This window comes from Ambystoma mexicanum, chromosome 9 (genome assembly GCF_040938575.1).
Source record: "Ambystoma mexicanum isolate Mex_15411 chromosome 9, UKY_AmexF1_1, whole genome shotgun sequence".
NCBI classification, from domain to species: Eukaryota; Metazoa; Chordata; class Amphibia; order Caudata; family Ambystomatidae; genus Ambystoma; species Ambystoma mexicanum.
The window spans coordinates 242,591,037-242,615,377 of record NC_090931.1 but is presented as its reverse complement, the minus strand read 5'-3'; the positions used below and the strand labels follow the sequence as shown (position 1 = coordinate 242,615,377).

The window sequence follows — 24,341 nt, the reverse complement described above, 5'->3', positions numbered from 1 at the left end:
GTCTGGGTCAGATGATGAGTCCTCTTTCTCACGCCCACTTGCCATACCCTCCAGTTCCACCAAAGACTGTAAAGCCATTAAGCAAGCGCAATAGGAGAAACACCACAAAAGAAAGTAGCTAAAACATCTATAAAATCCAAGGGTCTTTCCGATTGGACACCACGCTGGATGTCTGTGAAATGTCAGACTTGCTCTTAGGAAGCATTGCTCTTATGCACGGAAGCACCAGAATCGATTACTATTGTGTTCAAAAGTATGGGATCCACTGACAAGTGGCCACATAAGGGTGAATATTGCTGAAAAGATAGGGGGTTTTGGCCAATAGCATTGGAAGCAGTGTGGATGGAGGACACACATAGTAGACAACAATCAGTAGAAGATGGCATGTATGTGCGCACTCTTTCCCTTAAAGAACATGGCAGCTGACGCAAAGTGAACTCAAGAAAGATTAAGCCTTGGAAGCGCCAGCTGCCAGCTTGTCAGGCTTTATAAAGTTAAAGGGAAGGTTGCTTGGTATAGCTCCCCCTGTATGGCAAAAGTGGCTTATTATTTGGATTTGCAAATGTATTCTCTCTGATTCTGGAACCTAGGAGCAATTTTAAAGATTTTGAAAGAATCCAATCTGACGAGAAGGAAAATGGAGGATGTGAATGGATCTATCTCTGGTTCCTTTATTTTTTTTATCTTCCTTTATGGAATTTGGACACAATGATTTGTTAGGTGGAACTAAGGCTTTCGCCTAACAGTAGATGAAACAAAAGGTTTGAAATAAACCAAATGTTTAATTTGAAAAAAAATGAAAAAAATGCTGTTCCCACGGCTTTGAAAACACTTCTTATTGTAGATTTTCCCTGGAAGAGAATTCCCAAAGATGCGACTTCATAAATCTGCCAGTTCACCTTCCCATCCCCCGCCATTTATTCTGCAACCTTCTGTGTCTTTTCATTTCTGTGAGCAATACAAGGAAGGAGTAGAAAATGTAGTGGAAGTCCGGTGATGTGAGAATGAGCGCGGTAGCGCTATGTTTGACATTTTTCAGAAATTGTGCTAAATTGACACCTACCAATTCATTCCACATTGGAAAAGCCTGTCCATTATAATACATTGAGAACGAATATCACAAGCTGCTTTAACAAAGGCAATGCACACTAAGTCGCCAAACCAGCATATTTCTAAAACTCCATGTAAACAATTACACCGCCTTGCAAAAGCAGCAAGCAATGAGCAAAATCGTACTCCGCTTACAGAACTCAGCGATTCATCCCATATAATATGTTGTTACGTATCACAACTCAAAGATGTAACACAAAAGGACACTGAATAGAAATATGATCATGGAGCTAACACGTAAAGTAAACAATAGCATTACCTGGTATATCCTGCCACTCCAAGATGGCACCTGTGTAACTATGGCTTTATGTAAGATGCAATGGGCCAATGAAAAGTATTTCCTACATCACGGAGCAGCTGAGGATTGGGAGCATCACTATTATATTCTGGAACCACACTAACACTGGTAGCCATTGATGAATAAAATACAGGTTCTGATAATAAGAGCAAAAACATGTAATGCAGCACAAAAGTGTACACACCATCAATGCACCAAGCACAACAGAAAAAGCAATAAAGTAGTGGTGCACAAAAGTGGAAAACACCTATATATCAATCAGCATGGAATAAAAGAAACCCATAAAATCAACATTCCACAACTCCCACCTAGACTTACACAGTTGCATTGGCTTCTACAAAATGGCTTACACCACAACACGATGGCAAACACTATGACACAGAGCAGATGCTTTACATTAGGGACCCGCTAAATACTGTTTCTAGAGCTCGGGCAGAGAGGTAAAGTTTTCCCTTGACAGACCTAAAAAGGGTGCTGGAGATAGCTGCATACATTAGAACCGAAGGAAGCACATGTTTGGGAAATAATGTACACCATCTAGCAGTACTTGAGTGGCTTTCCAGCAGTGATATTTTGGGAGCTAGAATAGGAACAAGTATTACCCATGCAGCAAGCTTTTTGTCTCACTAACAAAGTCAGAATCATGACACATTTTACCCACCTGTGCTTTATGATTGTGTCTTCACTTGCATAGCTGTACAGACCTACAAGTGGCAATAGAAAAAAATGTATATTATTGTTTTACTGTTGAAACAGTGGCCACAATATTGAAACACATTTAATGACTTACCACACCTGTGTTCTGGCTATATGTTGCAGTTAATTAACTGGATCATAAGTGTGTAAAAGTGAAAGCTTTTTGGTGTCCCAGCCCAGTATGCGACATATGGAGCAATTTCAAAAGGGGTATCCAGTGATTTTACCGAATACATTACAGCAAATGCTTTTTTACCGAAAACATGAACAACGAAACAAATACAGAAATTTGGTAACAAGGTATGTGGGGGTAGGGTAAGAAGGTAACAGGGGTGGGGATGGGGTCTGGGGTGTGTTTAGGCTTATAGAAAAACATGGGGCTCGGTCCACCCCCCCCAAAAAAAAGACATTTCAGTATTTTTACCATTGTTTTGGGTTCGGTAAAAAGCATTCACTGTGTTGGAATTCGTTAAAATCACATAGATCCATCAAAAAGCAGTTGAACACCAGTTTGGAAATGTTTTGATGCAGAAATGATACGATAATCCCAATGTTAAGGTTAGTTTAAGTGGTTTAAGAAAGTTACAGAGCTCCGGGGAGCAGGTGGGTGTCTGGTTCAAGTTAGTCAGATTCTTTCAATACCGCACACGGGTGAGGTAGGAAAAAGGTCACATAACTGTACTCATGTGTACACAAATTCAGTGATCCCCTTAAATATTTTATGAATGCAATTGCCAAATGCCAATATGATTAAAGATTCAAAAAGCATTCCAAGGTGATGTGAAGCAATTAGAGCGAGGTTCATCAAGTGTTGTTCCGATGTCTAAATGATAGTGACATACAAGTGAAACAGTAAATGTTGAAGACATCTACATCATATCAACTGTACATGTTTCAGCTTTATGGAAACATCTTTGTGAGAGGGTGTTCATCAGGACAATAGGGCAATACAAAACAATGAACAAGTCCTCTTTACCCACCAACATACGTGGCTCATTAGGATCAACAGGACCCACTGAAAATACTGCAGGACCTTGAAGGATTTCCATTTCTCAGAACAGGGTTGGTAAAACTGTCACTGCTGCCTACCATCTCTTAGCATATGACTACAGAAGTTGTGGGGTTTCTGGCACTCACTGGCATGACTAATTAGATCCTGCTAGCTACCTCTAATCTGCTCAAACCAAGAGATTATTGCACGCTCTGTAACAGGAAAGCTGTGCTCTCTGTAGCAAACACTTTGAGTGTGTTTACAGGATTGCTTAGACCTCCTGTTCCCCTATACCCCACTCACAAATAAGCAGTTGAGCATCTGTAAGGCTCACCCGCTTCCTCCACACAAACAGTTAGTTGTAGAGTAAGTCCCTATGTAGGCCTTTAACTCATCATACAGTGCAAACTGCAAGACAACCCATGCAACTCCTATCTTTGCTAGTGGTTTCTCAGTTCTGCTTTAAGAGTTGAAGGAAGTCTCTTCCTTATCTGAAGCCACTCTTAAAAAGCTGACTAGACCCCATTTCCACTCACCACCATCTCCCAACTCATTAGATTTGGCTTGTCATATATCTGCACCAACCCTCACTGGGTCCCAATTAAGACCACCAGCTGCAAGTTAACTTCCCACCACCAAAAGAGAAATTGTGCAGGCCATGTAATACCTGTCTCCCACCTTTTGCTTATGAAACTACATCAATCCCGAAAGTCACCCCGCCAGCACGCAGCCTCCGATATACTGCAACCTCCTGTCAGCCTCTACATTGATTAGCTAATTAAATTAATTAATCTTTCATGATGCGCTTAATACCACCGACCAGTCTCTGAGAGCAGGACCTGGATTCAAACTTGTGTTTCTCTGCGTTATCTTACTTCCAAAACAAACGTGTTGCCCCTCAGCTATCCTCCCGGCGCATACATGATCCACCAAATAGTACTCAATCCCGTGTCGCCCATGCTTCATGGTCTAATGCATATCTTCTATGGGAGTGGGGACTAAACAATGGTAGACACATTGGGCCTCATCACGAGTTGTGCGGTATCCTGGCGGTAAATGCGCTGGGATACCACCAATGCTATTAGCGTTACCGCAACTCAGTCCCGCGCAATTTGCGTAGGATCCCCATTTGTGGTGGCACTGCTAATCCCCATTTATTCTGAGTGCATAGCGCTCTATGGGGCTTTTCAGTGCTATCACCACTTGTGGTACCACTTGTGGTAATAGCGCTGGCGGAAATAGCACCAGCGATAATAGCACCGAAAATGGGCAGAAGGGGGAGGTTTTTACCTCTAGCAAAAAGCCTGAGGTAAACCTCCTACTTTCCACCCAAACTCGGGATTGGGAGCAGCGGTAATGCAGCGGTAATAGTGTTATCGCTGGATATTTACTGCTCTGCCCAACCCCATATAAGGCCCATTGTTAGAGATCCCAAATTATGATATTTCAGCCTCCGATCCATGTAGGGCCATAAAATGATGATATCAAAACATCAATGGTTTTCGGACTAAGGTAAAATGTGCCATACGGCTAATTAGAACAGTTTTGTGGCCAGACTCAAATGGCTGATGTATGTCAAGATTCTATCTGTTTCATTGCCATCATTTTTATAGTGGACTGTTTGGTTGTGGCAATTTCACTTTTTCCATGTAATGTCGGTCTTCTTTCTTACAATGTGGGCGTGTCTCCCAATACCCTCTTCCCCTGCACTTTATGTAGTGATCAGATTGCCATGTCCCATACAAACCACCAGTCAAACCACTGTAACAATTGTGGAGGTGAAACCACTGAAGACAGTTGGATGTTTTTGTAGCATTAATGCTGCACTCCTTTATATACTTTTAGGCAGCTGGGGGGGGGGTGCTGAGGGGGCTATAGACCCGGGACTTTTGCTTGTAGCCCCGGATAGAAGCTCAGGTGCTACAACCAAAATGCTACCTAGCCCCCAGTCCCGCCAGTCCCGACATTAGCTTAGCCCCTGATCTTTTCCAGACCTAACAACACCCCTGCTTTTAGGGCCTCCTTGAGAGTTTGGCGGAAACCCCGTAACTCTGAATCCAGCACCTGATTTCCCGGTGCCACCAGGACATTACAAGTCCAGATGGCACGGGACGTCAGGCACCTGATTTTGTAACTCCCCATTCTTATAGAGTCCCATAGCACTTTATGGGAGTGGGGAGACGGAAGCATCGGCACCGTTGCTAACGGTGCCAAGTGCTTCTGTGACAAGTCTGCCTACAGAGACAGCTGCGCCCAGCATGTCAGACTTGCCGTGAGCGCGACGGCCCCGGCAGGCAGACTCATAGTGTGGCGGTCCGGAAACAATTGTCCTGGTAAGCTTACCGGCACCCTTGTTTTCGGACCGCCACATGCTATGTTGCCAGATGGGTTTAGGTCTTCAAAGTTCACCATAGATACATGAAACCAATGAAATAAACTGAGCTATCTTACTTTCTGATTTTTGCCTGGCTTCTCTAAAGCCGGACGTCAGTGATAGAAGGAACCTCGAATAATGGGACACACTATTTTAACCTTTTACACATCGCTCCAGTTTAAAGCAATTTTTATTTTTTTTATTTTCTACAGCCGCCTTTTCACTTAGCAGTGAGTACTGTATCACGCTCATGCTTAGTAAGATGTTATAGCGGAGCCTTTCGGTTTTTACAGGGGAGTCAAGATGTCCAAAAGTGAGTAGCATACACTGGGACGTTGACAGTAGAAACCGTGTATCCCCAGGAACATTGCGGAGCTGTCATGGTTTCATGTAGCGTGCAGAGATCTCCCTCCAATACGTAATGGCAGGGGCCAGGAATCCTGGACTTCCTATTGCCACTAATTCTTCTGCCACTTGACTGATGCCATATGCACACCCACCTGGTGGAAGGCATGCAGACAAGCTTCAAACGGAACGAGAGGTAGACGTAGACATGTATACACTTTGTAAGGTCTCAAATGTCATTATTCCAGGGTAATATACAAACCAGAGAAACCAATATATCGCGGACAAGCTGAGCTATGAACGATATATGAATTTACACCAAGTCTTTGACCATCAAAATCCAGCGAGTAAAGTCTAGTTGCCTCCAAGGTAATGCATGAAGGTGGATGGACCTATCTATGAGTTAGTGCGATGGTACTACATATTAGTCCCGTTTATGGTAAATAATGTTTACTAGATATGAGTTGGTCAGCCCAGCTAAGTCTGTTTACATTAGTTCTGTTTGGTTAACTGCGTTATATGTATTTGTTCATGAAGAGAGTGTGTGTGTATGTTTTATGTTGCATCTTTGCTCTTCCTCAGGATTCAGGGAACCATAGTGTATTTTCTGTTCTAAAAAATAGCCATTTTTCATCCGCGTTCTTTAACCCGTAGAAAACGATTAAAAACAAATGTCCATTCCCATTAACAGTTTATAGAGTGCAGTTACTCATTATGTGATCTTCCAGATGTTTTGGACTGCAAATCCCATGATCCAGCATCACTGACTATGTTGTCTATGGCTGATGGGAGCTGAAGCCCGAAGCATATGGAGAGCCGCTCACCAGTGTACCGAGTATATCCACTTGCCTGTGCAGAAGCTCTTACCTTTGCTGCGATGTTTCTTGGTGCGGTACTGCTTGGCATGGCGTTGACAGAGGTAGACTGCGAGAAGCATCAGGATAACCCATAATATGCAGCCGATGCTTGCAATGAAAGCTGGATGACATATCACCTCCAGTATCTCTTTTAGGGACAGGATATCAGATCTCTCCTCCTCCATTGCTTCTGTACTCAAAATAAAACAGCAAAGTCATTTGGTGGCATTGTATTTTGCGGTTGATGCATCTCATTAATCATTATTTAAACAAACATGGGCTGCATCGGAGTGAGATGTTTGCGTAATGAAAACAAATCTCTTTATATGACATCAATCCCTAACTGCACCCCTGATCAGTGGCAAATTCAGTATCAGGGGAAGCATATTGTGATGGAAAACTGCTAGATACGCCTGAGTTGCACTGAAACTGCCCATGATCTAAAGAATAGGTTATGTCAGATACACATATTAAGAAATGCAAAAGCAAACCTATGAGCAGAGACAAAACATCACAGTCACCCCCCGCCCCCCTTTAGTTCCAATATTGGCCAATGATAGGCAAGTTCAGAAGCTTTCCCAAATCTCGCTCACCATTGGCCATGCTGGGCAGCACTGTCAGAGCTGTAGTTGAAAGCATCTGAAGAGCTGGAGGTTGCGGCTCCATGTCACAGTCTTGCCTAAAGGAATTGTTTAAGGCGATACGCGGAGGTGCAGAGAGAGGCAGATCTAGGGCGGACATGTCTACCTCGAGTCTATTGGGTATCTGGCTTGTTGAGTAAAACTCACTCTCAATAAACTTGAGGAAAATCAGTGTTAAATGGTAAATAACATGCAAATATAAAATACCTCATTCACTAAGCTTAAAAATAGAGCAAAGCATGTGCCGCCTGAAGCATCACTGAAATGCCCTTGTGTAAGTCACATCTGCACATGAGAATCTTAAAGGTGCTCAAGACATCTCTTGAGTCACTCCAATTTCAGAGTTTGCGAATATGTTATGAGATCGCAGGGGCCAAGCTGAGTGGCTCAGAGCATCTCATGATTTACCCCTGTGCAAGTCTTTGTAAATCGGGCTGCTTATTTTTTGTCTGCCGCAAGTGCCCTCGTTTCCCAAAGTTAGTCCTTAGAGGTAAGACATCTGTGACATAGATTCATTCGACACACCTTTGCTTATATCCTTTGGGACCATTAATTTACCTCTAGGGATAAACAGTTATTGGCTAAGGCAAGATGTTTGCCCCTTTTCATTTTCTTTTAACATCGCAACTTTTATCTTTTACAAACAATTTTAGAAACCATCGCATTAAGATAAATATCATGTTTCGAATATAACTTGTCTTTACAAACCAAACAAAAAAATAAACATGATACAACCGGTATTTATTCTTACATACAAAACAAAAGAGCACGTGGTCCCCTTTAATTCAGGGCTGTGTGCTGGGATGCTGTACTGCTTAGAAATCACGTGTCCGAAGGCACTCATAGTTAAGAGGTGTTTATTACAATAGCAGCTGTGAAGAATCCATTATCTGATTACTTTTCGCGCCTAGAAAATGTTGTGTACATGTGCGTTATGAATGCCATATCATATCATATCATTTGTTTTTAAAGGCAGATATGACTGTTCTAACGTATCATAATGTCACAAGGATTCAGGAAATGAGCACCTGACTGTTCTAACGTATCATAATGTCACACGGATTCAGGAAATGAGCACCTGACTGCTCTAACGTATCATAATGTCACAAGGATTCAGGAAATGAGCACCTGACTGCTCTAACGTATCATAATGTCACAAGGATTCAGGAAATGAGCACAGGAAATGAGCACCTGACTGTTCTAACGTATCATAATGTCACACGGATTCAGGAAATGAGCACCTGACTGCTCTAACGTATCATAATGTCACAAGGATTCAGGAAATGAGCACCTTTATAGCTACAATCACCAAATTGCCTTCATTTAGTTCTTTTTTGCAGACATAGCTGCTGTGCCACTCGCCATGCTACTGGCATAGATGTACCCCTCAAGACATGACAGAAAGATGTGTTAAGCTCACAGACACTTTGTTTAACAATATTGTTTCTCATGCAGGTGGTCAGCAGTACCTCTATGAGCAAAAACTAAAATGAAATCCAGTGCTCTAGTGTCATCAATAAAGCCGCAGGTCTGAACATGCGTGGCGAAGGAATTGAACTATCGCACATGCTAATATGTAAAATGCATCAAATGTGTTTGCAATGCACAGTTCATGTCATCATCACATCAACTTGCCATTTATGCAGTGACCTGTATGGCTGACATTCTGTATTCCGTTGAAAGGACCCTCATTTGACATATGTTACCGGTCAAAAGACTAAAAGACAATGCAGTCATAATCATTAGAAACCCCCGTGAGACTTTCACCATTAATCTAGCAATGAAAGGCTCTCAAGTCCCACTCATAGCTCTGGGGCAATTGAAACAACTGCTGCCCCAAATCTCAGAATCTTGCAAATGTGTTTGCATGAACTGCAAGTTCCCACCTAAGTCCCAGGTTTGCTCAAAAAATGTTGAACCATTTTTTGAAAAAGAAATAATGTATTCATGGGCAATAATTTTCCTGGCATGAATTGTTATGCTTGAATAGCAGGCAGCATGTACAAATGAAATTAAACACTGCCCAACATGCTCGCATGTCGGCCAGCATTTAATTGTAACTGTGAAAGCTACTTACCATGCATGCATGGTAAGCAGCGTTTACTCACTTTGCATGACTGAGTGCAAATGTGCAGGGCAAAAGGCGGCAGACATGCAAGTACACCGCCATTTGCCCAGCACTTTTGCACTCCACGGTGAAAAGTGAGTAAAAAATGCTTACCGTGCATGCATGGTAAGCAGTGTTCACAATAAAAATTAAACGCTGCCCGACATGCAAGCATGACGACAATTGGGTGGCAGGCACCTGGCTACGCCTGAGTGCAAATTTACCAGGTCCCCACTGTCAAAATACATTATGGGTTGCTAAGCGTGTACTCTTTAGATCAGAATAGTTGTATGACAAGCAATGTATAGTTAAGGCAAACCGAAAAATCAATAGATCACTCACCTATAAAGAATTCCTGTGGGTCACTTTGCATACCAATGCCGGCGCCATTAATCGCAGCCACTCTAACACTGTACTTGATCCCTGTTTCGAGAGCTGGTATTTCCAAGTGGGTTGATCCTCCCTCCACTGTCCAGCTTGACTGGTACTGGGTCCCATTCCCCAAACACCACACCTATGAGAGAGACAGAAACACAGAGTGGTAAGCATGAAGAGTTACAAGTTGCATTCCATGTGTTTTGGGGTTCTCTATTATAATTAAGGCAACATAAAATCGAAAATACAAATATCGTGAACTTTTTTTATCTGTAAGTGCCTTGTAAACCATGCTGGGACCTATGGTGAAAATTAACCACCATGTTTCCAGAGAGCCTAAAAAGATGGCAGCTTGATAATCGCAGTTTGCCCAACCATCACCCAGACCTAATGGTATTCTCCTCTAATATGCTATCAGCATGACACTTTTTAAATTAGCACCCGGCACGGAGGCGGCAGCCACTGAGTTCCCCTCTAATGCCAGGCTGAATCCTATGGTGTACGCCCATGTATGGAGGAAGTTTGAGTTGCTCGCCTGCTTCCGGGCTCCCTAAAGATGTCTCCCATCTTTAGGCCTTCTCGCTGCTGATGCCCCCTCATGTCTCACACCCTCACCCATCCACAGAGGCACCCGCACTTACCTTCTGCGCCAAACATTAATTTCTCCGCCGCCTCTTCCTCCTGACAGATGCTACTATGGTTAGCGGGGAGGGAGCATGGAAGCCATTTTGCCACAGGATAATTTTCCTTTAGATAAATGGCTGCAAGGCCATATTTGCCCATTCCTCAAAGGGAACTTTTTCTAAAAATACGCCTGGATGCTAATAGCACCCAGACCCATATTTGGGTGAAGACAGGGCCATTACCGTTTCTTGGACCTCTCCAAGGCCTTTGCTTTCCTTAAGTCTGTAAAGGTTCGAGCTGTTGCGCTGCGACTGGATAAGTTATGGCCCCAAAAGTGGGGCATCTTTCAGAAAAAATCCACAACCAGATTCCGAAAATCATCTAATGACCAATGCCAAAGACAGTGGCTACACTGATCAGGAAATCAAGATCTAGATAGAGGTGTTAAGGGTGAAGTTAAAAAGGGTGACAATTTAAATCAGCAGCATACGCAAAGTCCTAAATATATATATATATATATATTGTTTGCTGTAACACTTTATGCTGGACCCATATTACTTCAACATGCTGTACTAACAGGGGTTTTTGTACCCCATTTAATGGTACTTCACTTATCGGCATCAAAAGGATGAAAGGTTGTGTTGACTCTGCTATGGAATACAAATTGGTGAAATGCAGGCTGGCCCCATATCTGAGGTATGTGTGCAACTCGTGAGCTCTCCAGCCAACAATCCACTGCATGGAGTCAGGAAGTCCCTCTGACCTGATTTCCTGCCATGTAGTGCCACCCCCTTGATGGAATGAGGGTTGAAAGACCAACACACTACAGATGATTTCTGGCTAGGATGGAGATCGCAATATTAAATTTACCCGGTCCCCTTTGTACACCCAAATGGCTACTGAAGCCGTCCTCCTCGCTCTCAGCCGCCCCCTCTTACTTCACTCCCTCACGTACCCATGCAGGCACCCATACATACCTGCCGCAGCTGACTTCCATTTCTCCACTGACTCAAACCAACCATTGCCACGATGGAGATTAGAGAGGGACAATGTTGGCCATCTTGCCACAGGGTCATCTTCCCTTTGAGGAATGGGTGCATGGGAAGCGTTTACACAATATCTCTGCAGATACACTGTTAGCAACCCGAGAAGCATGCCGGAGTGCTAATAATGCTCAGCTCCCTGTTCGGATGGGAAGACATGGGCAGTAATGGCTCTGAGACCTCTACAAGGATCTCTCCTCCCATGGGAAGGCTGTAAGTAAGCATAACAGGGATAGACTAATGGTAGAGTTGGTCCAGCCTGCCATCGTCATGCGCAGGCTGTTTTCCCTGCAGTTCTCTTGGACAGCATCACTGATGCTTCGATCCTCACTAGGGTACGCTAGTGTTTTCTTTGCCTGCTGCCTTCTACCAGCACTATCCGGAACAAATGCAGTTGTTGCACTTTAAGATATTCTCGCTCCTGATCAAGCACCATCTCAACAACTCACTATCTATACTTGCACTCTACTAATGATCAGCTTGCCCAGTCCACACCCTCCAATGGTAGTCCATTCTCTAGATCCCTTATGTCCTTAATAGCACCAACCCTATGACATCTGCAACTCAAGAGTGTCCATCTCGGTATCCAGTAATTAATTAGGAATAAAAAACTGAGAATGAATTTACAACGAAAAAATATCAATTTAAATATATATATATATATATATATATATACATATATATATATATATGGTGGGGTAATGAGTTAAAACGGATGGGGAGGGGTTGGGTGGGCTTAAAAGCATGGGGAAATAGAGGGATTGCCCCCCCAATAAAAAAACAATGTTTTCTTTATTAAAGTTTCGTTGTAAATTCATTCTCTGTAATTTTATTTGTTAAAATCACATTGGGTCTCATTACGAGTTTGGAGGTAGCCATGCCCTTAATAAGTGCATGGCTACCCCCAAACTCGGGTTCGGGTCGGGGTTCCCTGAATGGGGAAATACTGGGCAAATCCGACCTAGGAGGGCCCGGTATTTCCCCATTCAAGGAACCCGGAACTCGGTACATTCCCATTTGAGCCCCCATAGGGCTTAATGGGAATGGGGAGCATGCTATCAACGGCCCGTTAATGACGGGCCCGTTGTTAGCATGCTGGGCCACTCGCGGGACCCGCTAAGGAGGTCTGGTAAAACCAGGCGTCCTGAGCGGGTCCCGCGAGCAGACCTCGTAATGAGGCGTTATGGGGTTAACGGCGCCAGCAGCTCTACCGGCGCCGTTAACCCCATAACGCCAGGGTCGTAGTGAGGTCCATAGTGTCAATCTCGGTTTGTCAGTAGTTTCTGCCATGATGACTCTACTAAAGAATGCTTATTGCTGCAGTGACAAACATGGTGTCATTTCACCAGCCATCTAGAATAAAACGGCTGACCCATACAACACCCCGGCCAACATCGAGCTATGCCTGATCTTCGTAGCCTACCTAATCACTTGAACAATGCTCATTGCAAAACTCTTCTCCCATCTCGAGCACAAAGATTTCTGGAACAGCAACTGGTCTGAGATTTCCACAACACATACAGAGCCCTGCGTTCCTATTCCATGGCAGCCATGTTGGTATAGTATGTAGTATAATAGTTTTTTTTTATTATAAACCCATTAGCACCTGTGTAACTCACTTCAAGGGTGCTAATGGTGATATGCCCCTCAGTGACAGGCCAAGCCTTTAAGTAAGGGCCCACCTCCCTCGTTTAGGGACCCTCGCTGCACTTGGACCCTTAAATTGGGTGGCAGACCATTACCTACAGTGTCGGCCCACCACCTCGGCCCACCACCTCGGGGCATATCGCCTCAATAGGCCATCTCCTTTTCCAAAACCCACTTGCTTTGACCCCACTCCATGAGAACAGGCACCAGACGCCTAACCTAGATGTGACTTTTAATGCCGGGTTTTAATCCTCCGTGCCAACACGTAGCAAGGACTAAAAACTTATATTACTCCTGTGATGACCTTGAGTGGGTTCCTTCCTATGAAAGTTTCTCAAAATGACATCCGAAAAGACAATATAAATACAAACACGAAATACAAATCAAATTAGGAGCTGACAAATATTCAACATTACAGACACACATTATTTTCTTAGGATTAAAGCAACGTTTATAGAACTAGAACAAAAAAGCATGAGCCATATGCATAGTCCTCATGACAAATCGCCTTCTTAGGTAAAGTTTACACTTTGAACAGCTACTGAACTTGAACACACTATATAAACTGCAGGTAACGATTTTCTTAGCCTTGAACACTTTAATTTAATAAACTGTGGTTGAAGTACGTTTCATGCAAGAGTTTAAGTTGTATTGTTTAGAGCGTGGAAAAAATAACTAGAAAGCAAAGAGTCAGGGCAGCAGGGGCAGCTACCAGCGTATTTCACCTGCTCTGATTGCGCAGTGCGATCAACTTCATCAAAAAGCGGACTGAAGAGTTGTAGGATGAGGCAAGCAGTCAGCACCCATAGACCACGCGCCTGGGATCCTATTTATGAATCCAGTATTGCCTTCTCTGTGTTAGACTAGCCTCACCACTCCACGGATCACCCAATTGACCAGGTTTGAGATCTATTGGGTCACCCTACCCCTTCATTCTGCTGAGGTCTACGAATAGTGTACCCTTAAATTGCCTAATAATAACCATTATGTTTTGCATTGGCTAGAGGCAGATGAGATCTGGTATGAGGTGCCGCATAAGACCTTGAGCATAGTATCAGCCATGCGTATGTACTTAGCGTGGAGTGCTACAGCCACTAGCACAGCTCATTATTACCTGTTCATGAACCCTGGAATAGCACTGGATATTGGACTGCAGAGGTTGATGGAACAAACAAGTGAGCTGTCTGAATAGGCATCTTCAGGAGTGTCTTAGGTGATATTTGGGGTCGGCACCAGGAAATGATGCCTACTGTTTGCAATTGTATAATGAGTGTCGCCTGATGGACCATCTGAGGGAGAACCGGAAGTGTTTATCCTTGACCAGAAGGGCATCTATTACATATTAATCTATCGTATCGTATTCTGAGGCATGGGTTACCTGCTGTTTGTAAAGGATAGAAGACATTGCGGCTCATTGTGAGACAAGAAACGTATGTTATCGAGGGGCCTGTCTCATGAGTGAATACAGAGATATTGTATGCAAACAACCAATGCTGTGTACTTTATCAAATGGTTACTAACCACACTATTTTGTTTTGTACATTTGAAAACGACAGTTAGCACAAGGTCAATACCCAAAGCATGGGATGTGTTACTTAATTGACTGACATGTTTTTTTAGATATATTGGGCCTCATCACAAGCATGGCAGTCCGGGAACTACGGTACCGGTAAGAATGCCGGTACCGTAGTTCCCGGACTGCTATACTCCATGCTCTGCTCGCGGATGCTGTTTCACCCGCCAGGTTTTTCGTGGCGGGTGTAACGGCACCTGCGAGCAGAGCACTTTGGATGCACCGGTACAACTCTGCATGTGCCGGTGCATCTGGCGTCCCCATCCTCCGTATGCACGGTTAAAAACAGCACGGCTACCGCGAGAGTTGTATTGAGGCCCACTGATTTTTGCAATATGTGTTTATGAATATGTGTTTATGATGAATCATTTTGTTTTAACTTATTGTTCTGATTACTGACCATAGTGACGGGGAATTGATACCCTGCCGCGTTGTTGCTCGATAGCTAACCGTGTGGTGTGCAAGGGTAGGGTAGCCTGGGCTCATTATGAGTACATGAGTACGGCAGAGCTGTAGAAACGTGACAGCAACGTAATTATCACCACATTTACCATACCGCCATAGGAGAGGTTTGGCAGTGATGTTGAGGAGATACCTGCACCACATGGTTAGTGGTAGAACCAAAAAGTGGAAATATTATAACAGGTGATGATTTCTCCAAAATCCCCATTGAGTCCCATGGATTCTGAAAATGGGGAATAACCCCACCATCTCGTCACTTTCCAATTTTGCCGTATAGAAGAGTTGGTAATGGTAAAAGAGTTGCCGCCACACCCTAGACTCTAAATGAGGGCCATGGTAATATTTTCATTGGTTTTAGACTGGGAGCATTACTGCTGCTCTCAGTCATCGGGAGATGGGCAGGCAATGAGCCATCTGAACAGCTAAGCCCACACAGAGTAGGGGAAATGGAAACATGTATAACAAAGGCAAGGGACTTTTTCTTGGACCACTCTTTAATGCGAAGAGCTTCCGAAAGTGCAGACCTGTTTTGCTTCACTTGTGACTGCCTTGGAATGCACGGATATGCTCTTGTCTCTGGAGTTTGTTGGCAGCTGAGCTATGGTTTCAATCAAACCGAGTAAAAACTCACAGGGTATACGAATTCTCAGTGAAATGATTTGTATAAAAAGTGCCCATTCGGAATATAATGCTATGGTTTTATTTTGATCTTTTAATATTCGATTAGGAGCAGCAATGATATGAGAAATGGCGGACTCATATGTGCAGGCAGTGTGATGATATGCTGGAGAACCCGAGAGGGAAGTTCAAGGGGTGCCGGGGAGGAAGCCACTGGCTAAGTGTCGGGCGGAAGGATCCCGAAGCTTAGTATGCACAGCCACCATGCAGGGGGCCCATAGGGGCAGTGCTGAAGATGGAGGGCACTGCTGTCGACTGAGCTGAGGGCCTGGTAACCTGTAAGATTCATGAAGGTACCAGGCCGACAGTCTCAGTGGCAGAGGGGAGGTTAGCAGGTAAGGGAAAGAGAGAAAGAGGTAGAAAAAAAGCAGAGTTTTGAGACATTTCTGGAATTTAAGGAGGTTCGGTTCAAGTCTCAGAGGGGCAGGGAGGCTGTTCCGGAGAGAGGCACCAGCTGAAGAGAGAGCCCTGCCCACCACTCTCTGCTTGGAGAAGCGTTTAACCATCAGAGAGTTAGCATTAAAGGAGTGGAGGGATCTAGCTGGGGAGTATTTAGGGAGAGAGAGTTGGAGATAGCATAGTCCCAGGTCCCAGAAAGCCGTGTGGATGATGCATCGGGTCTTACATTTGATCCTTGCAGTCACCGGGAGCAAGTGGAGAGATCTTAGGGCTGTAAGATGTGGTCTCAAGGCTTGAGGCCAAGGATAAGGAACTTTCCAGATATGCCTAGGTACTCACACTACATTCCAGACACTGGGCCTCATATACCCACATCCTAGCGAAACTTGCTAGATACTATGATGACGTAGCCAGTACCTCTTTCTTGTTTCTGCTGACATGTGCTCTTGTAGTCCCCTGATGCTATCTTTCTGCACCCCATATGCTCAGAGATTCCCCTAATATGCCAATTAATCCCCCTAAGAAAATACTACAAAATACAAATGGAATGTATTAACATTATATGCATTTGTACTGCTACCTCATGCACAAAATAAATTTCACAAACAGATGCACTTACACGTACACAGCAGCCGGCACTCATGCATTCCCACATATACCTTGACACACACACACACACATTCTTTTATGAATTCACATAAAACCCTCATTTTCCGTCACTGACACATGCACTCACATGCGCATAGCCATACATGTGCGTGTGCTCAAAAAGACACTTACATAGACAGACACACACATAAAAACATGCTTTCTAAGACATACACACACACATAATAACATACTCTGACATATGTGCACACACTGACCAATGCATTTACAGAAATACATAACAATCTGACACCGAGGCACATAGGTACTGACACACAGACACACGCACAAACATACTCTTGATTAGAGTCGCATAACCAAGCATTGATTCACGCACACATGTCACTATTCATTGAAACACAAACCTCCATGCACATACTTAGACATAAACCGGGGATGGCGGGGCTGTTAAGAGAGCGTTGGCAAGAGGCGTGTGCCAATGATGGACTACTCAGCGTCCAAGCATCTCTCACTTCTAAAGTGAGGCTGAGGGAATGATATTCCTGGATCATAGAGGGCATGAGGGCAGTGTGAGGAAGTTAGGGTGGAGGAAAACAGCAACGTGTATACGTTGGGCTGAGGGCACTCACACCAAAGTCCATGTTTTGTCATCATATTGCCAGGTACTACAACCATGTACAGGAAGTGGCTTCATATATTAAGGCCCTCCCACAATAACAAATGAGTTGTGTCATAGACTCAGATACTGCCATAATAGTATGTGCTGGTACTCATATTAAATGCCAGGTAGTGGCATGATAGACTGAAGTGCTCACACTGGGAGGATAGGTATTGTCATCATATATCACCATATGCAAAGTGCTGCCATGATACGATGGGGTACTGACACCATATGCCAGATATTACCATCACATGTTCCTGTTAAAACCCTGTATACTGTGATGAGGAGCAATGCACTTGCTATGGGATCAAGGCGTGGTGCATGGAAAATGGGCAGAAGACAGAAGGGCAACAAGATTTGAGCCTGGTGCTGGAAGGGTTTGGGATGCAGAGACACCAGATAAGACCACTAAAGCTGCCTATAAACACCAGATAAGACCCGTAAAGCTGCCTATAATGCAATCGCTAAGGAATACTAACTGGCCATTATAGCAGCCACATCCTCAAATTACTACACCAGAATCACTAATACACCTCCAACCTTCGAGAAATATTGTGTATTCTTAAAGACTGGAAACCCTTGCTGCCCCACCACCCACGATAAAGAAGGACGAGCTACGGTGCTCTAGCATTCAAATGGCTATGAAAGCTAAAAAATAATTTATATCACAGGACTAAATTCCCCTGAAACAAAAGCTCCTCAACTCTAAAACATCTAACAAGAGCACCACACCTCTCCCCCCTGCCCGATCTACCCCGTCATTCCACTTCAGGAAGATTTCTGTTGAAGAGATCACACATATAATTTGCAAGTTGAAACCTTTGAGATGCGAGGCAGACATCTGCCCAGCATCTATTATCAAAGACTGCGTGGACACACTAGCCCCCTTCACCACCAGTTTCATAAACTCCTCTTTCTCAGGGAACTGTGTGCCTGCCAGTTTGAAAGAATGATGGGTCCTCCCATTACTCAAAAAACCTAATCTTGACCCTCCACCCCAAACAATTACCGACTGATCACTACAGAACCTTTCCTGTTGAAGATTTTGAACAGAGCGGCATACAACCAAATGCAACCCTTCCTGGAATCTAACCATAAATTTGGTAAGCGCCAATCGGGCTTCTGACCAGGTCATGGAAAAGAGTCAACACTATTAGACTTATAAAATCAACTGGATAATCTCACAGATGAAGGGAAGACAGCCCTGCTCCTTCTCCGTGACCAGCCGGCTGCCTTTGACTTGGTGGACCACCTCCTAACAGCAGGCAACTTCACAGAAGAAACAAAGTCATGGGTTGCATCATTTTCAGAAGGAAGATCCATGAGAATCTTTTCAGACCTTGCCAAAGCCCCACCTGAATCCATCCCTCGGGGCCTCGCGCAAGGATCATGTGTCTCCCCTACCTTCTATAACATTTTCACCAAACCATTCTTTGGCCTACTGGACGACCTCGGCATAGTCTACACACACTATGCCGACAATACAGAAATTCTCATCCCCCTGTCCGGATCATATGACGAAGACTCCACAATGATCAACAAAATCTACCTCACCATCCAATCTTGGATGGCCTTGAACAACCTGTGTCTAAATGATGACAAGACGGAAATCTTGGTAGTAGGGTCAGCGGCAATGCTGAAAAAACTCTCACCTGCATACACATCCATCTTGATCGACGGCATTAAAATTCCGGTCTCAGCAGCTGTGTAAACCTTGGGAGTGTATCTTGATGCCACCCTCTCCCTCTCAAAACAAGTTAACGCAATCGCCTCCTCAGCATCTTACACAGCTAAACTGCTCAATGCAGCAAGATATTTCCTCTCCCCTACGAACTGCCTTTCTATTGCAAGATCTATAACAGGAGTCAGACTTGACCACTTTAACGCCCGCTTTGCAGGCCCTTCTATGAAGAACATATCCAAAATGCAGGTAATCCAAAATAATGTGCTACGCTCAGCGTTGACATTTCCAAAAGAGACCATATATCTGCAGCAAGAAAAAAGGCACACTGGCTCCCTATCCAGGAAAGGATTAACTTCAAAATCCTCACCATCACACACAATGGGCCTCATTACGACCCTGGCGGTAAGGGGTTTACGCCAGCGTTAGCTGCGCCGACCCCTTACCGCCAATTACGAGGTCCCTTAGCGCCATGGCGCTTTTAACACCTGCTTTTAGCAGGTGTTAAAATCCATGGCGCTAAGGGACCATGGAGTTAATTACGCCACCGTAATTTACGGTGGCGTAATTAACGCCTTCCCCACTCCCATTATGCCCTATGGGGCAAAAATGGGAATGGGGAAGGGTAAATGGGGATTGGGGACTTACCGCCCCACCAAGGTCGGAATGGGGCGGTAAGTCCGCCAACCACCATGGCGTAAACGTAGTTTACGCCATGGTGGTAAAGTCACTGCCCAGGCGGTAACTTACCGCCTGGGTCGTAATGAGGCCCAATGTCTCCTAAACACAGCCCCAGTTTACTTATCTAAAAAAATGGCTAGGGTCAATTCCTGCCATCCGGTCAGAGCACCACTCGCCCACCGTATCATTTCACCGAAAGTCAAACGCGACAGAGGAGGAGGGGTGAGCTTCCCATCCATAGCGGCGACTTAATGGAATGCCCTTCCTCCCTAGCGAAGAGCATAAAACTCTCACTGGGCATTCAGGAAAAACCTAAACACGTGGCTGTCTGTCTAAACCTGGCAGACAGTGTATTGCATCTTGTAGTGACTTAAACAATTCACTTGTCTGTCGCAGGGGTTTTCCCCTTCCTTCTATTTGTCAGATTACGCAGCATTCACTGTTTATGGATTTGTTTGAATATGAAATGTTCACTGTTTTAAGTAGTATTGTACCAAGTAACTGGTTCGCAACTGCGCCTTGATGCCTATGGGTTTAGGCGCTTTACAAATGCAAAAAAAAAAGACATGGGATGAACGAGTAGAACACATTGACATGGAGACGGTAAGGGCCAAGACACACAGTGTGGTAAAGGGCCACAAAGAGACACTGAACAGGGGGGGAGGAGTCAAGGCCGAGTACGGGGCAGGCCCTGGTTCCAAGATGGAAGAAGAGGCATGGACGAGGTTCAGAGAGACACATGTTGGCCAACAAGGGAGGGTTTTAATCACAATCAAAGTGCAGAGCATTCTGCGGCACAAGTCCATCTTGAACAAAAAGACTGCTTAACTCCTCCAAAGTGGAAAGTGCATGTTGTGGAAGAGGTGTCGATGGCTCTCAGTGTATAAGATGCATGACTTTAAGAAACGGTCCACTTTCACAACAAAAACATTACAGTGCAAAAAGTAAGAGATTATGAACAATATACAATGGTTTGATGGTTCGTGAACATTGCAGTAAGGAGCAATGTATTTTAAGTATTCAACAACAGATTGGGCCTCATTACTAGTTTGGCGGTAATTTGCCGGCCGGACCCGGTAATTGCGTATACGCGGGCGATGATCCCCATTCCCATTCGGCCCCTTAGGGCGGAATGGGAATGGGGAGGTTGGATGCACCGGCACCGTTTATAATGGTGCTGGTGCATCCGACATGCTGTGCTTGCGGGTGCCTTTCTGCCCGCCAGGTCCGACCGGGCGGGCAGAAAGGAACCCGCAATCACAATTTGTAGTTTTCCGGTCCGGGAACTATGGCACCGGCAAGCTTACCAGTACCGCAGTTCCCAGACAAGCAAACTTGTAATGAGGCCCATTGCCTTACTGGGCCTCATTACAAGTTTGCCGGTCCGGTAACTACAGTACTGGTACATTTACCGGTACCATAGTTACCAGACGGGGTTGCCTTTTCGCACACCAGGTCGGACCTGGCGGGCGGTCCAGCACCCGCAATTAGACACTGCCGGTAGCACCAGCACCATTCTGAATGATGCAGGTGCTACCAGCCTCCCCATTCCCATTTATCCCTATCGGGCTGAAATGGGAATGGGGAGTAAAAGTTTACGGCCCTGGCGAGGAAATACAGGGTCTACCTGGGTAGTAATGGCCCTGTATTTCCCCATTGCCAGGGGCCAGAAAAATGTGCAGGTTTGGCGGTAGCCTGCAGAACTTGTACCGACTTTGTACAGTACAGAGGCCATGTTTGGATCAGGCCCATGCACTTAGACTAAAACGCACGCAAATTTGCTTTCAGAGCCTGTGCCTGAGCCTAGCATGGCTGCCACACTAGACAACGATTCCTTCAAGGCGGAAACACAATTTAACTAATGTTTCTATCAATCAGAAAAGCACAGTGCAGTGTAACAATCAGATAGCAAAGCAATGTCATGCAATATACATATGAACAGATCTCGGAGAAAGCACCTAATGAGTTAAAAACAATCTCATTCTTCAATATATTAAAAGGCACTGCTGCATGAGATCAACATACCACCTCCATGTATCTCACCTTGTACCCCTTAATGATTCCATTGTGAGCACTCTGGGGCGGCGGCTCCCATCTGACTAAAATAGTCCCATTACTATCTTCAAGGGAAGTCACGTTAACGCTTTGTGGGGCTGCGTTGGGCACTGTAAAGAAAACACAGTGTGATGAGCACAAAGAAACATTTAAAAGGTAAGCAAAGCCAAATAGTAGCAAACTACAGTGTGTATCCCATCAATATGCATGCATTAATGATATGTCCAAACTCCACCATCGCTCACATGTCAAGTGGTAAGCACATCTTTATCAAGGTAAAAGGGGTACTTTTATAAGTTCATTAAAGAAGCTAGTAAATTTGAGCACAGCTCCCCTCACTTAAAACATCTCCAATGCCCCCCCTTCAGGCAAGGATACTATATACATATTTCTTGAAGGATGCCTGTGCATTGGGGACTGGGCCCGTGGAGAGCCCTATGAGCACACACGCCCGTACCACCAAAACCCGGTTTCTTTCTGAGCCCCTCTTCTGCATGGCTTCCAATCCCAGAAAGGAGCAGAAACATGACCTCCATCAGCGAGGAGCAGTAAAAGATTCCCCAGCCATGTATCCTCATGTCCAAATCCGGAGGCTGTCTGAATGGTATGCATGGTTACACTTGATGGTAGCATGATTGCTATGCAATCATGAATGGAGCACCAAGCCCAGTGCACCTTCCATGCTTAGTGATTCATACATACAGTTTATCACAGGCATAGTGGTCTTATATTTATTTTTTTATTGTACATGGTTTACAAAAACCCGTTACGAATTCAAAATAGAAAAACACAGTTGAATAAGAGTGATACCAAAGCTTAAAATTGCACAATTTAATCTTCGCTTAAAATAATGTCATCCTTAAAAAAACATCACAAATCGTCTCACAGTCAAATAATTAAAAAGATATTTAACAGTATCATACTTTAAAAAACACTTTAAAACAGAATTATGTTCAGAGTTAATACAAATGCAGGGACTTTTAAAACACAACTACAGATAACCCATCCTTAGGACTCTCAGAGCTAAAATACCTTTTCCAGAGGTTATCCTCATTCTGCCAATCAATTTTCACAAACAGTTTCTCCAAATATCCCAATCTAGGTACATGCAAAGCACCACAGTGGATAATCAAGTGCTTCACAGTCTCTTTAGCACTGCCGTCACTACAGAATCTGCACATTGCGTCTGAGTGAGCAATCTGCCCTCTCCTCAAAAGAATGTTTCTAGTGGGCAGAAGATTCAAACAACATTTTAGCATAAGCAGCCTAAAAATGTATTTGGAAACAGATTTAAGTAAGAGGGTTCATGTGCCAGGTGCTCCACAGAAGGATAAGCATGGACAGACTCAACTGTATTTACCCAATCATAGTCATAGAGGGCATTTTTGACATTATCTGTGTCCTGGGAGGATAGCTCAGAGGCAACATGCTCGGCTTGGAAGCAAAACGATACAAAGCAACACAGGGTCGATCCCCGGGTTCGCGGTTAGAAACCTCTGGGTATTAAGCACGTTATAAACAACCTATCATATCATTATCTGTGGTTAAAAGTAAATCCCACTTTTCCAATTCTAGTTGGTTTAGTACATTTACACACAGGTTATTCAGATGTTTTGGATAACTTGGTTCCCCTCCCACAGAAGAACCAGTAGCCATGGAATTTATCACAATGTACCATATGAGGAACCAATAATACTCCTATACAATAATAACAGTCTCCAACTCATTCTAACTCTTATTGACAATAAGTCTGGCTTGTATCTATTATCTGATTACGGCACAGATTAAGGCATAGTGAAAACACGTTGCCAAATTGCAGCTTCCACTAGATCGAGGCATTTAGGGATACTTTCTGACCATGTTAAAAGGCCTTATTAGCTGTGGGACAATTTTTCTTTCATAAAAACAAATCTCTGGCCTAATAGAAAATCGTCCAAACCTCTTATCGTTACTAATTGGTTTGAGAGACAGTTTGCCTTTTGAGTTACAAAAGAACACATGTTCAAATTTGAGCGTTGTGCAGTAATATATAAACCAAAATAAATAATACTAGTGGAGCACTTAATCTTAACATCCGCCAAGACCCAGCCCACCGCAGATTTCTTCCTCCCCCTTGACAACTTCAATATCTTAGTCTTGGTGGAATTAATTACAAGACCCTTAGCACAATTTGAGAAAGCTGACAACAGTCTCTGCAAACCCCCAATCTAGTGTTGTCAAACAGGAGGAAGTCATCTGCGTATGCCATCCATGTAACCTTTTCTTTGCATAGCCTAGGGGGATCAAAAGAGGCAGGAGCCAAATAATCATCAATGTTGGATACATGTAAATAAAAAAGGCAGGGGGCTAAAACGCACCGCTGCCTTAGACCATATTGGATGGGAATCCTTCTAGACATTTCACCATCCTTGTTCAGCCTAACTAGGATGCCAGT

General features: G+C 44.2%; 1 protein-coding gene across 2 annotated transcripts in view; it reads right to left on the bottom strand.

Annotated features, from left to right (window-relative positions):
* The window catches only part of ROBO4 (roundabout guidance receptor 4), a 969,314-nt gene that overhangs the window by 559,500 nt on the left and 385,473 nt on the right, over positions 1-24,341 (bottom strand). For both annotated transcript variants that reach the window (XM_069614539.1, XM_069614540.1), the window contains exons 9-12: positions 21,896-22,017; positions 9,762-9,933; positions 6,682-6,861; positions 2,070-2,112 (exon numbers count right to left, since the gene is read on the bottom strand). In XM_069614539.1, coding sequence (XP_069470640.1) covers positions 2,070-2,112; positions 6,682-6,861; positions 9,762-9,933; positions 21,896-22,017 — 517 coding nt within the window. The remainder of the gene's footprint in view (positions 1-2,069; positions 2,113-6,681; positions 6,862-9,761; positions 9,934-21,895; positions 22,018-24,341) is intronic.